At 47.2% G+C, this 16,522-nt stretch overlaps 1 protein-coding gene across 1 annotated transcript in view; it reads right to left on the bottom strand.

The window, feature by feature from the left end:
* Positions 1–15,709, bottom strand: part of INPP5F (inositol polyphosphate-5-phosphatase F) — a 61,367-nt gene extending 45,658 nt beyond the window's left edge. The window contains exons 1-2 of the mRNA XM_077455465.1: positions 15,502–15,709; positions 6,966–7,046 (exon numbers count right to left, since the gene is read on the bottom strand). Of these exons, the coding sequence (XP_077311591.1) occupies positions 6,966–7,046; positions 15,502–15,691 (271 nt within the window). The 5' untranslated portion in view covers positions 15,692–15,709. The remainder of the gene's footprint in view (positions 1–6,965; positions 7,047–15,501) is intronic.
* Between the last annotated feature and the right edge of the window lie 813 nt (positions 15,710–16,522).

Below are 16,522 nucleotides of genomic sequence, written 5' to 3'. Positions count from 1 at the left end.
TGTGTAAGAGTTGGTGTGCAATATATTAGTGTTGGGATAAAGTATAAAATATAAACTGTGGGTGGGAAGTAAAAACTCAAAAATATATGTGTATAAATTGTTAAAAATTTACCAGCATGCTGGCTGGAAAATAAAGTATTGTCTCAGGTGCGATAAACCTAAATGGGTGATTACCTTATGCACTCTTAATCACATGAGTACCTTAAATATGTGAACTACTTAATAATTCAGGTAAAAATATTACATGTAAATATGAACCATAAACATAATACAATTGTGCACAAATGTGACAAATAAAATCTATGCGTGCAATAATACAATTGTGCACAAATGTGACAAATAAAATCTATGCGTGCAATACTAAAATGTACAATAAATCCGTGATAAATATCAATACCCCACGTGAAACATGCCAAATATTACGAGTGAAAAAAGAAAAAGGAAATAAATTTAAAAGGAGGTGAAAAAATTCCAGAAATAGAATAAAATAAAATAAAAATGAAAAATAAAAAATATTAAAAAATAAAAATAAAGGATTTTTTTAGGTATTTGTCCCAAGTAATAAAAATATAGAAATGTGTACAAAGAGAAAAAAAGGGGGAGTAAAAAAGAAGCAAAAAAGCACAGTCTCTGATGCAGTGTAGTTAATGGGGGATTTCCCGTAGATACAGGAGGGGATGTGATGGATCCAAACAACTAATCTTCATGCATTGTGGGCACTTATAGGATGTACTCTCACCAGAAAAATAACCCCATCCGGGGTGGATCAGCCTTCACAGTATAAGCTACCGTGTCGCTCTCTGGCTTGCTTCAGATAGGCTGTTGAGGATCCCTCGTTATTTCCAGGTGGAGTGTGCCTCAGTATATATATTGAAAGAGAGGACCATACATAGTGTGATACTGTATAAATCACTTTATTAAGAAGATACTAAAAATTACTCACACTTTTGAAAGAAGAAAATGGCTTGAATAAATGCAGTATAAAGGTGCAGTGTGAAAGGTATGGAAGCTGCTGAGAGCGTTCCGTTCGTCTTCCACTCCGTAGTGTAAAGGTACAGTGTTAAAGGTAGGAAAGCTGCTGAGAGCGTTCCGTTCGTCTTCCACGCCGACTGTATTGGAAGTGTGTATTCGATAGGCCACGCCCTAGGCGTGGCCTATCGAATACACACTTCCAATACAGTCGGCGTGGAAGACGAACGGAACGCTCTCAGCAGCTTTCCTACCTTTAACACTGTACCTTTACACTACGGAGTGGAAGACGAACGGAACGCTCTCAGCAGCTTCCATACCTTTCACACTGCACCTTTATACTGCATTTATTCAAGCCATTTTCTTCTTTCAAAAGTGTGAGTAATTTTTAGTATCTTCTTAATAAAGTGATTTATACAGTATCACACTATGTATGGTCCTCTCTTTCAATATATATACTGAGGCACACTCCACCTGGAAATAACGAGGGATCCTCAACAGCCTATCTGAAGCAAGCCAGAGAGCGACACGGTAGCTTATACTGTGAAGGCTGATCCACCCCGGATGGGGTTATTTTTCTGGTGAGAGTACATCCTATAAGTGCCCACAATGCATGAAGATTAGTTGTTTGGATCCATCACATCCCCTCCTGTATCTACGGGAAATCCCCCATTAACTACACTGCATCAGAGACTGTGCTTTTTTGCTTCTTTTTTACTCCCCCTTTTTTTCTCTTTGTACACATTTCTATATTTTTATTACTTGGGACAAATACCTAAAAAAATCCTTTATTTTTATTTTTTAATATTTTTTATTTTTCATTTTTATTTTATTTTATTTTATTCTATTTCTGGAATTTTTTCACCTCCTTTTAAATTTATTTCCTTTTTCTTTTTTCACTCGTAATACTTGTCTTTCGGCTATGGCCCGGTCGGCATGTGGTTAATAGATATTATTACTTTCACAGTATACATGAACCCCTTATAGTAGCAATTATCTGCTCTTTTCGTACTATAAAGGACTAATTTTAAGTTTATTTTTTTAACCCCATTATGACAGGTGATACAAAAAAAAAAAAAAGCATGCTGGTGCTACTAAATGTCTTATGCCCTGTACACACGATCGGACATTCCGACAACAAAATCCATCAGATTTTTTCCGACTGATGCTGGCGGTTGAGGTTAGCGTCTATCTTGGCGCTAGTACTGGTATCTAGCGGTCATCATTTGGCCATGTCCATTCAAGTAGTAGAGGTTTCATTGCTTGGCGGTGCATGGTTGCACAGATAAAAGGTTTTAAAATCAGGTCATTCTTTTTGAAACACATGGTATAGCAAAAGATGGGCAGTTGAGGGAACAAGCATGAAGAGATCTTCAACATACAATATGGATATTACTATAAAGTCTACTGTACATGCCATGCATTTGGGATTGTGCACGGAGGGCATGCGCATATATATTAGACTGGGAGCTGAGGAGTTAACACAAGTGTTGGGGACTGGGCATCAATAGGTTAATGCATAATAGCGGAGTACTATTTGCTGAGGGTTTAAAACACACTATAGCAGAATACTGGGCACTGAGGGCTTAACATGCCGAGGACTGGGAAAAGAAGGATAATTACACATACTGAGGCTGATGGGTTAATGTACATGAGTTGGGGACTGGGTGCTGAGGGGTTAATGCGCATAAACAGAGGATGGAGCACAACACATGAGCTGGAGATAGAACACCTAGGGGTTACCACACATGTGCTGGTGATAGGGCACTGCAGGGTAAGTACATGTACTGTAAACTGAGGATTTACACATATGTGCTGTGGAATGGTCACCGCGGGGGTAATGCACATGGAAGGGGGCAATAAGGGTGTTATATAATAGTAAAGTGTTATAACAATTATAGTAGACAAATATTTTAGATTATCAAACAGGTCGGTGTCCTCTTGGCACCCTGGATCTACTTTGGTTTGGTCTTTGCCCCTTGTGCTAAAAGTGGAACACTGGTGACCTTCTACTTTACTCTCCCAACCTCTGAAACTCTTTACCTCATTCTGGCTATGTCCTACTCTGGCCTCTTTTAGGGGATCTCTGAAAACTCATCTCTTCAGAGATGCCTATACTGCCTCCAACTAACAAACTGAACTTTTACCTCTTCCATAAGCTCATTCCCCACAGTTAATACTTTTTGTACCAGTTCCACCACCCTATCAGATTGTAAGCTCTTATAAAACAGGGCCCTCTTAACCCACTTTATTGCATCTATACTGCCTGCCTTTAGATTGTAAAGTGCTGCACAAACTGTTAGCACTTTAGAAATCCTGTATAATAATAATAATAATAATAATAATAATAATAATAATAATAATGCAAGGTGAAGTGAACACCGGGGGGCAAGAGCAGGCAGAGAGATGAGAGTATACTCACTGGGGGTGCAAGAAGACTCCAATGCTCTTCTCTTACAGAAGAAGTTTAAAAAAAAAAAAAAAAACAAAAAAAAAAAGGATAGCCGTGTGGGAGTGCCATGAAGCTTACTGAACCGGAGGAAGAATTCCAATGAGTTTGGCACTTGGCTTTAGATTCTCACAGCTACTTAAAAAGTTTTCCTCCAGGAAAGGAAGGAATTTCCTCAATCCCACAGCTAGAGTTCAGGAGAGGCTGAAGCTGACAGACACAATATATTTACCAGCGTATAAGACGCACATTCATTTTAAGAGAGAAGTTAACTTAAACTTAAATTACAAATAAGGAACTTTGAAGCAAAACAAGGGTCAGTGCCCATCTACAGCCTCACCATTGCCATCAATGCCCATCTGCAGCCTCACCACTGCCATCAGTGCGGCAGCCTCACCACTGCCATCAGTGCGGCCTGATCGATGCCCATTTGCAGCCCAGAGGGGACAGGGAGGGGGGTGGGACAGTGAGGATCTCCTATGATAGACAGAACAGTTGTCAAATGGCGGCCTAGGAGACGGCACTTCCTATTACAGATGCCGCCAAATAAACAGGAGATTCTCACTATATATAATCTGACAGCGCTTATTCTGCCTGTCCCCCCCCCCCCCCCCTTCGAGACAGCTAAAATTGAAGTATTGGCGTATAACATGCTATTTGGACCAGATTTTCAGGGTGAAAAAGGTGTGCGTTATACGCCAATAAATACAGTATATAACTCAGATCATCATACACTGTACAGCTAAACTACAGCTACAAATCCAACTATTTATATCAGAGAGTGACGTCAGACATTCATAGTGTTATCTGACCGGGTCTTTCCTGCAGCTGTTTTATTATTCCAACTCAGGAAATATTTCAGATAAGGTAGCAGCCAAACTCGCTCTGCCACAATAAAAGTCTGGTATTTTGTACTGGACTTCCTTCAATTTTCTTGAATTCTGTCCTGGCAGATGGCATCACTACTTCTCTATTCTGTCTTGGCAGATGGCATCTCTATACTTCTGTGAGGGCACTTTCTCACTCCTCTCCATCCTGTCCCAACAGGGGGCAACTCTATCTCAACTCCATTCTGGACTGGCAGAGGACACGTCTCTCTCCTCAATGTTCTCGGCTGGCAGGAGTGGACACGTCTCTCTCCTCAATGTTCTCGGCTGGCAGGAGTGGACACGTCTCTCTCCTCAATGTTCTCGGCTGGCAGGAGTGGACACGTCTCTCTCCTCAATGTTCTCGGCTGGCAGGAGTGGACACGTCTCTCTCCTCAATGTTCTCGGCTGGCAGGAGTGGACACGTCTCTCTCCTCAATGTTCTCGGCTGGCAGGAGTGGACACGTCTCTCTCCTCAATGTTCTCGGCTGGCAGGAGTGGACACGTCTCTCTCCTCAATGTTCTCGGCTGGCAGGAGTGGACACGTCTCTCTCCTCAATGTTCTCGGCTGGCAGGAGTGGACACGTCTCTCTCCTCAATGTTCTCGGCTGGCAGGAGTGGACACGTCTCTCTCCTCAATGTTCTCGGCTGGCAGGAGTGGACACGTCTCTCTCCTCAATGTTCTCGGCTGGCAGGAGTGGACACGTCTCTCTCCTCAATGTTCTCGGCTGGCAGGAGTGGACACGTCTCTCTCCTCAATGTTCTCGGCTGGCAGGAGTGGACACGTCTCTCTCCTCAATGTTCTCGGCTGGCAGGAGTGGACACGTCTCTCTCCTCAATGTTCTCGGCTGGCAGGAGTGGACACGTCTCTCTCCTCAATGTTCTCGGCTGGCAGGAGTGGACACGTCTCTCTCCTCAATGTTCTCGGCTGGCAGGAGTGGACACGTCTCTCTCCTCAATGTTCTCGGCTGGCAGGAGTGGACACGTCTCTCTCCTCAATGTTCTCGGCTGGCAGGAGTGGACACGTCTCTCTGCTCAATGTTCTCGGCTGGCAGGAGTGGACACGTCTCTCTCCTCAATGTTCTCGGCTGGCAGGAGTGGACACGTCTCTCTCCTCAATGTTCTCGGCTGGCAGGAGTGGACACGTCTCTCTCCTCAATGTTCTCGGCTGGCAGGAGTGGACACGTCTCTCTCCTCAATGTTCTCGGCTGGCAGGAGTGGACACGTCTCTCTCCTCAATGTTCTCGGCTGGCAGGAGTGGACACGTCTCTCTCCTCAATGTTCTCGGCTGGCAGGAGTGGACACGTCTCTCTCCTCAATGTTTTTGGCTGGCAGGAGTGGACACGTCTCTCTCCTCAATGTTCTCGGCTGGCAGGAGTGGACACGTCTCTCTCCTCAATGTTCTCAGCTGGCAGGAGTGGACACGTCTCTCTCCTCAATGTTCTCGGCTGGCAGGGGACACGTCTCTCTCCTCAATGTTCTCGGCTGGCAGAAAACATCACTCATTTCCCCATTTTGTACTAGCAAAGGACATCTCTCCTCACTACTGTGGACTGGAGTGCACCTGTCTATTATCAGAATTCTCATTCAGCTATCTGCCAGCAGATAGCAATTCTATCATGCCTTTATTCTGTCTTGGCAGAAGATGCTTCTTTATCTCTCCATCCACCCCTCTGTTCTGTCCTGGTAGAGAACATCTATCCCCCTTCCATTCTGCATTCTCAGAGGGCATCTCTCTCTCCTCTTAATTCAGTACCAGGAAAGGCATCTCTTCAATTCTTTCCCCCTATGTATCAGCAGAGGGCATCTTTCTGCCTTCTCTTCAATCCGTCATGACAGAGGGCATTTCTCTCTTTTACGTTCTGTCTCAGCAGAAGATCTCTCTCCCTTGCTTTCTCTCTTCTCCATTCTGTCCAGGGAGAGGGCATCTCTCCATCAGCTCTCCATTCTGTAATAGCAGAGAAAATCTCCCACTTCTCAACTCTATGCACAGTAGCAGCAGATGGCATCTCTCCAGCTTCTCTTCATTCTGTAATAGCAGAAGGCATCCCTATCTGCTTTCCATTCTATATCATCAGAAGGCACTCACCATTCCATGCTAGCAGAGGATATTGATCGCTTTCCTCACCTTTCTGACCCAGCAGAGAGCATCCATCTTTCATCTCCATTCTGTAATAACAAATGGAATCTCTACCTTCTCTCCATTTCTCACCAGTAGGAGCCACTGGGCAGGCCCAGGATGACATGGGCTCAGGGTGAATGATGCTAGCCATCAGACTGGGGACATCTAGGGGCAGAAAAATATACTGCAGGGGAAATCTGTGGACTGAAGGTGAATATTGCAGCAAAAGCTGGTATTGCTATTTTTTCTTTACTGGTCTATCCATTTTTATCTTTATTTTTGGCTAGAGTTCTGCCTTAAATCACAAGATTTCTAGGCCAAGTGGTATTCTAGGACATCTGCTACAACACAAGTGAAACACATCAGGCTCCTTTGTGAAGATAGATTTGTTTGGTTGTTTTTATTAAAGTAACTGACCAATGGGGACTTCCCATCACACAAGTGACTGCATAGAATCTGCAATGTGTATTACACAAATAAAATGTTAAGGGAAGTCTAAGATCTCACCAACAAGCACAATCACATAGTCAAGGGGCGGGCTGTGTCATAATACACTCACCAGCATGCAGCTGTACCTTTCCGATTATTCCTTCCACCAATCCCAGACAGATGGGATTCCAAGCCAGGAGCAGGTCAGTGGCTGTGAAGAGGACGACAAAAATGTTGTATTATATATGTAACATGTACAATAAGACATATTTTATTCATTGTATTTTTTTTGCAGGTACTTATATAGCATCAATCCTATTCTGCATTTACATAAAAAAAAAGGGTTACTTATTTATTTTTATTTTCTGTTATGATCTGGCCTATAGGAGGTATATGAACTCCACATCACCGATGTGCGGGAACTGCGCTCCACACTACATACAGAAGGCCTATCCCACACCAGTCCACAAAGCAACCACTAGGGGTGCTGCTGCAGAAAACTGATAGGCCATGGCTATGCCGATACAGATACTTTACTATTGTTGACTATACTGGAAAAGTACTTTTATTCCCCCCCCTAAGATATATTTATTCATGAGGATATTTTTAGATTAACTTTAATGTATCACAGAATATAGCCCAGGGGCTGTCTTTGCACTTTAATTAATTTAATCAATTTATTTATTATTTTTATATTTCTATTTCTTCACATTGTTATTTTTAAAAATTGATTCACCGTTTTTGGTATTTTACCTAGGCATATATGAATGTATGCACCATTCAATTCAATCAGTGGTGATTAGGGTGTTGGTAATTTATTTTTATTTATTTTCCTGCACTTTATTGTTATGTACCTATAATGGTAAATATTGGTATTAACTTATTCCTTTGGAACCACGTCTGTACATTTTGAAGTGGTAGGGGAGTCTTTTAGGAATTTCTCCTATCCCCCCCCCCCCCCCCCCCCTTAATTTTTATTGCAATTAGCTGGTTTTGTAATACTTTGCACTTAGCACTTTCCGCCCTATAGGTGGCGCAACACTGAAAATGCTAAGTGCAAAGTATTGTAGCGCAACACTATTTTTTTTTATTATCTATTCATCTTGGTGACTGACCACGTTTGGGTGTTTGCAGCGGTTTTCATTTCGGCACATTTCACCTATTATCCATTTTTGCACTTTAGTATTTTTGTTTTTAATACATGCAGATACTGTATTTGTCATGTGCCCCTAAATACAGGTGGTGCACTTCATGCCAGAATGGGATATGGCTACTGCACAGAGCCTGGGTGACTGGCCTTCCTATAGAAAGCACTCCGAGTCTCTAAATATAGGATCTGAGTTGTATTTTCCAGCCTCTGGTGCAGAACAGATCAAACAAGATTGAGCTCTATCACAATGGATTGCACACTGCAGCCCAGGGTCCCCTCTATTGCTGTCTCTGGAGTCCGATTACCATCCTCCATTATACTCCTACACCAGATGTAATGCGATGAGAAGAGCTGGAGCATGACCGAGCGATGAGCGCGCCCTCTCTAATATTCCTCATGGAGGCACAAGATCGCACACCTTCCTGTATACAAAGTGGCAACATATAGATACAAGGACACACACCACCCAAGGGCAACAATACAGAGACACGCACACACCACACAGGGGGGGGGACAATACAGAGGCACGCACACACCACACGGGGGGGGGGGGGGGACAATACAGAGGCACGCACACACCACACAGGGGGGGGGACAATACAGAGACACGCACACACCACACGGGGGGGGGGGGACAATACAGAGGCACGCACACACCACACAGGGGGGGGGACAATACAGAGACACGCACACACCACACGGGGGGGGGGACAATACAGAGGCACGCACACACCACACAGGGGGGGACAATACAGAGACACGCACACCACACGGGGGGACAATACAGAGACACGCACACACCACACGGGGGGGGGACAATATAGAGACACGCACACACCACACGGGGGGGACAATACAGAGACACGCACACACCACACGGGGGGGGACAATACAGAGACACGCACACACCACACGGGGGGGGGGGACAATACAGAGACACGCACACCACATGGGGGGGGACAATACAGAGACACGCACACCACATGGGGGGGACAATACAGAGACACGCACACCACACGGGGGGGACAATAAAGAGACACGCATACCCCACGGGGGGGGACAATACAGAGAGACACACGCATAGACTACACAGGGGGACAGAACAGACACGCACAGCTCATGGGGGGGGGGGGGACAGAGCAGACACACTAACCCCATAGCAGGGACAATACAGATACACACACACACCACACGGGGGGGGGGGCAGTACAGTAATACACACATCACACAGGGGGACAACACAGAGATGAACACACCACACGGGGGGACAGAACAGAGACACACTAACCCCATAAGGGGGACAATACAGCGATACACGCACCACACACAGGGGACAACGCAGTGCTACACATACCACATGGGGGGCCAACACAGTGATATACACTCACCACACGGGGGGGGGGGGGACAAGGACACACACACACGGGGAATAATAAAAAGATACGCACACCACACGGAGGGGACAACACCGAGAGGGAGGGGGGAACAAGAAAGGGCTACAGAGACCACATGGGAGGACAATAAAAAAGCATACACACCACAAGGGGGACAAGAACGATAATGCAAGCCGTACAGGGGGGGGGGGGGCTCTTTGGTCAGTACAAAGACAAAGCATGCCACACGGGGGGGTTGGTGTTGGGACAGAACAGAGATATGCACACCCCACAGGGATGGGAGGGGGTACATGTGGCACAGGATAGAGTTGTCGGTAGGAAGAAAACGGAAAGAGAGATGGTTGGTGGGCAATGACAGGTGGTGGGGGGGGGGTGGATACAGAGATGGTGGAGGGGCACGGACCCAATGACAGATAGGGAGGTGGTAAGGGGGTAAGTGAATAGAGAGATGGCGGAGGGGGCGAAGGGAGAACCATAAAAAGATTGGAAGGAACATAAATAAAAAATAAATAAAAATGGTGGTGAGAATAAAGAGTTGGTGGGGTAACAGACACATAACATAGACAGGGAAGGGGGGTTGAGAAAGACACACAGAAGGGAAGAGAAGGGAATAGAGGTGTAAGTGTGCACTATGATGTTTTTGGGGAATTTGATATAAGCAGTTTGATGTACAAGCTGAAAGGGGGGGAGGGGAGGACGACACCTGGCATACATCATAACACAATGATGACAGTAAATAGAGAAAATCCCCTCCACCCCAACCAATGTAATAATATTTACACCCCGTGAGAAATATTTACATACCCCGCCCTGCACTGTGTATGTAAGGGACAGACCTGCTTACATCGGATGACTCCAGCTCATGTCTGGAGGTCACTGCAATCAATGTATATCTATATACAGAGCCTTGAAAAAGTATTCATACCCCTTGAAAATTTCCACATTGTCATCTTACAACCAAAAACATAAATGTATTTTATTGGGATTTTATGTGATAGACCAACACAAAATGGCACATAATTGTGAAGTGGAAGGAAAATTATAAATGGTTTTCAACATTTTTTCACAAATAAATATGTGAAAAGCGTAACGTGCATTTGTATTCAGCCCGCTTCGCTGGGAGAGCTGCAGAGATCCACAGCTCAGGAGGGAGAATCTGTCCACAGGACGACTATTAGGCCCCTTTCACACTGAGGTGCTTCTAAACTGCCGGTAAAAACACTGAGCCCTTTTAAAGAGCTTTTCAGGCGCTTTTGAAGAGCTTTCCATTCATTTTAATGGAGAGGGGAGTTTTGCACCGCCCTGCCAGTACACTGCCCCAGTGTGAAAGCATTCATTGATTTTAATGGAAATACGTTTTTGGGAGCTTTTTAGGCGCTGTATTTAGCGTGAAAGCGCCTGAAAAGCACCTTAGTGTGAAAGTGGTCTTAGTTGTGAACTCCACAAATCTGCCCTTTAAGGAAGAGTGGCAAGAAGAAAGCCATAAGTCCCATTTGCAGTATTGTGAGAAGCCATGTGGGGGACACAGCAAACATGTGGAAGAAGGTGCTCTGGTCAGATGAGACCAAAGTTGAACTTTTTGGCCTAAAAGCAAAACGCTATGTGTGGCAGAAAACTAACACTGCACGTCACCCTGAACACACCATCCCCACTGTGAAACATGGTGGTGGAAGCATCATGTTGTGGAGATGCTTTTCTTCAGCAGGAACAGGGAAGCTGGTCAGAGTTGATGGGAAGATGGATGGAGACAAATACAGGGCAATGTAAAGCCCCATACACACTATCAGATTTTCTGCTTATTTTTTCCTTCAGATTTACCAAAACCATGTAGTGCAAGGGCCTGTCTGATTGCATACACATTGAAACTCCTAAGGTTTGACCTCATATTATATGGTTTTGGTAAATCTGAAGGAAAAAATCAGTAGAAAATCTGATAGTGTGTATGGGGCTTTAGAAGAAAACCTGATTGACTCTGCGAAAGACTTGAGACTGGGGGCAGAGGTTCACCTTCCAGCAGGACAACGACACTAAACATACAGCTAGAGCTACAATGTTATGATTTAGATCAGGGGTAGGCAACATGGAGCCCTCCAGCTGTTGCAGAACTACAAGTCCCATCATGCCTCTGGGAGCAATTGTAACTGCCAGCCTTGCAATGCCTCATAGAAAAAGGAAGTTCCACAACAGCTGGAGGGCCCCAGCTTGCCTACCCCTGGTTTAGATCAAAGCATATTCATGTGTTAGTATGGCTCAGTCAAAGTCCAGACCCAAATCCAAATGAGAATCTGTGGCAAGACTTTAAAATTGCTGTTCACAGACGCTCTCCATCCAATCTGACAGAGCTTGAGATATTTGGCAGAAAAGAATGGGTAAAAAATGTCACTCTCTAGATGTGTAAAGCTGGTAGAGGCATCTTCAAAAGGACTTTTAGCTGTAAATGCAGTGAAAGGGGGTGAATACAAAGGTACGCCACACTTTTCACATATTGGTAAAAAAATAAAATTTATCCTTTTCCTTCCACGTCACAATTATGTGCCACTTTGTGTTGGGCTATCACATAAAATCCCAATAAAATACATTTACGTTTCTGGTTGTAACCTGACAAAATGTGGAACATTTCAAGGGGTGTGAATACTTTTTCAAGGCACAGTATATGTACCATTAGTGTTCTGTATAATGGAGCCATGTTTACACGGAGGAAGATGGTCATGGTATGGCGGGCCCTGGAACATGCACAGGATGGTGACCCGGCACACGTCTGTCCTCGGGTATACATGAGATGAGCCACATCATTAATAAGGAAAGGTCTGCAGTATCACAGTCCTGGCAGAAGGTCGCCCTGAATAATTGAACTCATTTCAGCATGTAATGTAAACACGGCTCCAGTATGAGCGGATAAAGAGCGGCATGCTGGGAGACAGAGAATACTCCGAATACCAAACATCACGTCTCCAGCCTGGGGGGATTCACAGCCAGCAAACACACCCCGGCAAGCCCCGATGACTGGCTGCTTGGGGCCCGGGTCCAAGGAAAAACTGGCACATTACTATGACCCAGAAGGGTGGAACTTCATTCTATGCCTGACCTGACATGATCCAGAGGGGGGTCATCACTTATATCAATGGTGGGGAGGGGATCGGAGGGTAACGAGTCTACGATCCATGTGTACTGAGAACAAACAATCCTCTATACTGTAACTTCTCACAAATGTCCCAAATAAATCCAAAAGCTCATTTCTGAGAAATGCCACAAAACACGACTGTGCTGGGTGTCACTACCGGGAGCATGCCAAGTAGCAGCACACCAACCAAGCACTGCTACCACCCGTCACCAGGGTGCTGCCAGCACACCGCTACCACCCAACACCAGGGTGCTGCCAGCACACCGCTACCACCCAACACCAGGGTGCTGCCAGCACACCGCTACCACCCAACACCAGGGTGCTGCCAGCACACCGCTACCACCCAACACCAGGGTGCTGCCAGCACACCGCTACCACCCAACACCAGGGTGCTGCCAGCACACCGCTACCACCCAACACCAGGGTGCTGCCAGCACACCGCTACCACCCAACACAAGGGTGCTGCCAGCACACCGCTACCACCCAACACAAGGGTGCTGCCAGCACACCGCTACCACCCAACACAAGGGTGCTGCCAGCACACCGCTACTACCCAACACAAGGGTGCTGCCAGCACACCGCTACTACCCAACACAAGGGTGCTGCCAGCACACCGCTACTACCCATCACCAGGCTGCTACCAGCATACTGACCGCACGCTGCCACTCCCCAACAACAGGGTACTACCAGCATATGGACAGCACACTGCTACTACCCAACACCAGAGTAGTAGCAGTGTTCTTGGGTTCATCGGGTTCTTGGTCACTTCCCTGACTAAATGCACTTCTCCCTTAGTTTGGCTGGACAGCCCGCTCTGGTACACACCACATAGTAATGTTTATAAGAATGTCCAATAAAGACACACATACTGCCATATATAACACACAGTCACATCTAGAGGAATGTACAATATAGACACAAATACCGTCATAAAACACAGCGTTACGTCTAGAGGAACATTTATTTATAGACAAACACACCACTCTCATCTAGAGGAAAGTCCAATATAGACACAAAACTCAATTATAAAATACCACCGATATGTATAGAAAATACACACAATGAGCACCATGTACTGCACAGCACTATTGTTTCCGAGCACCAAGCACCCTTCTCAGCGGTCTATCCCTCCCGTGCCCTGTGATTCCACCATCTCTCCAGTCTATTCTTTCCATATCCCAGCCCGACATTTATCCAGCCAATCCTTTGCAGGTCCCGGGATCAGTTTCCCTCTCAAATCTCTCCTTCCCAGATCTCAGATCCCACCATTACTTCAGTCCATCTCTCCAATTCATCTTCTAAATGGCCCATGATTATCCCTCTCTCCAGGTCTATTCTCCCAGTGTGCTAGAATCCCACCATTCCTCCAATCCCCATAGTCTATTCTCCCAATGTGTTGGGATCCATTCTCTCTGTATGCTGAGATACCCAAAACCTCTCCAGGCCTAGTATGCCCATGTCTCAGTACCCACAATCTCTCCAGTCTATCCTCTATGTGTCATGGGATCCTGCCATTACTTCAGTCTATCTGCCACGTATACTGAGACGCCGCCATCTCTTCAGTCTATTTTCCCAGAATTCCAGCAAATCCCAAGGTCTATCCTCTATGTGTCCCAGGATCCCCACCATCTCACCAAGATCCCTGACATCCTACCAGGTCTATCTTCCCTGTGTCCTGGGATCTTGTCATGTATGGAGTCCACCCCCCATGTGTCCCAACCATTTACCTAGGTCTTATCCTCTATGTGTCCCAGGATCCCCACCATCTCTCCAAGTCCTTGCACCCTGTGTCCCGAGATCCCCAAGATCTCTCCAGTCTATCCTCCATGTGTCATGTAATCCTGCCATATCTCCAGTCTATCCTCCCAGTGTCTCCCACCTCCCATAGTCTATCCTCTATGTCCCAGAATCCCTCTCGTCTCTCAGTCTACTCCACATCATGGGATCCTACCATCTCTTCAGCCCATCTTCTATGTGTCCTGGGATGTCAGCATCATTCTAGCCTACCCTCCCTGTGTCCACCTCATCCCTTTAAACCTAGACACATATGAATTACACAGGTTCTGAGGATAATTTAACCCTAGTCCCCACAGCTCTTCAGCCTACCCTCCTAGCGTCCCGCTGTCGCTCCAGCCTGTCCTCCCTACGTCGCACTGTCTCTCCAGTCCATGTCCCACAGACCCTGCATGTTGGGCCTTTGTGATGGTGTGGAACCCCTGTGACCCTAGTGCGGTGCTCCTATGATGATATCAGACCACTTTTGTGTGTGGGGTCCATAGACAAGCCTGTAACTCCTCTGCTGGTGTGGAGTTCAGTGTTGGTGTTAGGTCCCTGAAGGGTAGGGCTCATATGCTAATGCAGGGCCCCATATGGGTATGGCCCCGGAGCTCATCTAAGGTCCCCGCTGCCTGGGGCCCCTGAGCTCATCTAAGGTCCCCGCTGCCTGGGGCCCCTGAGCTCATCTAAGGTCCCCGCTGCCTGGGGCCCCTGAGCTCATCTAAGGTCCCCGCTGCCTGGGGCCCCTGAGCTCATCTAAGGTCCCCGCTGCCTGGGGCCCCTGAGCTCATCTAAGGTCCCCGCTGCCTGGGGCCCCTGAGCTCATCTAAGGTCCCCGCTGCCTGGGGCCCCTGAGCTCATCTAAGGTCCCCGCTGCCTGGGGCCCCTGAGCTCATCTAAAGGTCCCCGCTGCCTGGGGCCCCTGAACTCATCTAAGATCCCCGTTGCTTGGAGCCCCTGAACTCATCTAAGGTCCCCGCTGCCTGGGACCCCTGAACTCATCTTAGGTCCCCGCTTGCTTGGGGCCCCTTACCTCATCTAAGGTCCCTGTTGTGTGGGGCCTCTGAGCTCATCTTAGGTCCCTGCTGTATGGGGCACCTGAGCTCATCTAAGGTCCCTGCTGTGTGGGGCCCCTGAACTCATCTAAGGTCCCTGTTGTGTGGGGCCCCTGTGTTGGAGTTTGGCCCTTGGTGTCTAGACCCCCCCACACGTCCCTCCATCTCACCTGGTCGGGTGGACAGAGCCCCATCCCGGCGGCTGCACCACAAGGCCCGGTCCCCGCTCTGGACGATGTAATGCTCCTGGGACTGGAAGAGCTCCATCAGAGGCGACCGGGAGCTCCGGGTGTGACCACACTCCGCATCGCTGTCAGCCTCGGCTCCGCCCCCTGCTCCTCCCTCCCGGCGCAGGTACATTCCGAGCCACGCCCCTTCCATGACACTCTGCTCCGTCACCATGGAGAGAAACTTTACCCACAATCCCCTCCAGAGCGATATGTTTCCAGGTCGGAGCTGTATCCCGGGGAATAATTTCGGGGCGGACCCATGGGTCACCAATCACCGTCTAGAGACGTGTGCGTCTGTAGAAACCAATAGGCAGCTGTTTTCACTCCGGTGGGTGTAACAAGATGTCCACTTTCCCCTTCTCAGTGTATCCTTACTATGGAGGAGTGCGGGGTGTAGCAAGATGGCGGCGACAAAACGTCACTTTCGTTCCACATTCTGATGGGTCACCTAATCTGACGAAACACCGCTCTATTAGAGGCTTTCCTGTAACAACTCAGGGCTCCCCCTGCTGGATGTCCAGTGCAGTGTACATGGCTGCCAACTCTATAGATATCATCTTCTTATTGGGTGTACTGCTTCTCTAGCTTCTGCTTCTGATAGGGCCGTGGGAGGGCTCTGTGTGGGTGGGTTAAATCATTGGCATTACTCTGACCCTCTTCACCTTCCTTACCCCCCCCCCCATTCCCTTCTTCACCCCCGTCATCGCCCTGACCTTAGGGTTGCCACCTGTCAGTTCGGGTTTGGAATCATGTGTCCGTGTTTCAGACTACCTGAAACCCGGACACATTATTCAGACTGGACTATGGCCTCCCAGCAGGGTTGCTGGCTGCAGTTGTCTAAGCTGAGAGTGTCTGTTACTCTCTCATCCACACTGCCCAAAGCCAGCACTAACAATCCCCCCCCCCACCCCACATACAGATGGGAGAGGAGAGAGGTTCGATATGCTCCTCTTCCTCCTGC

The sequence above is a fragment of the Lithobates pipiens genome, unplaced genomic scaffold (genome assembly GCF_037356315.1).
Source record: "Lithobates pipiens isolate NorthernLeopardFrog02 unplaced genomic scaffold, aLitPip1_a1.2 Scaffold_25, whole genome shotgun sequence".
Classification (NCBI taxonomy): domain Eukaryota; kingdom Metazoa; phylum Chordata; class Amphibia; order Anura; family Ranidae; genus Lithobates; species Lithobates pipiens.
The sequence above is the reverse complement of the archived record's forward strand: the minus strand, read 5'-3'. Positions and strand labels throughout refer to the sequence as shown.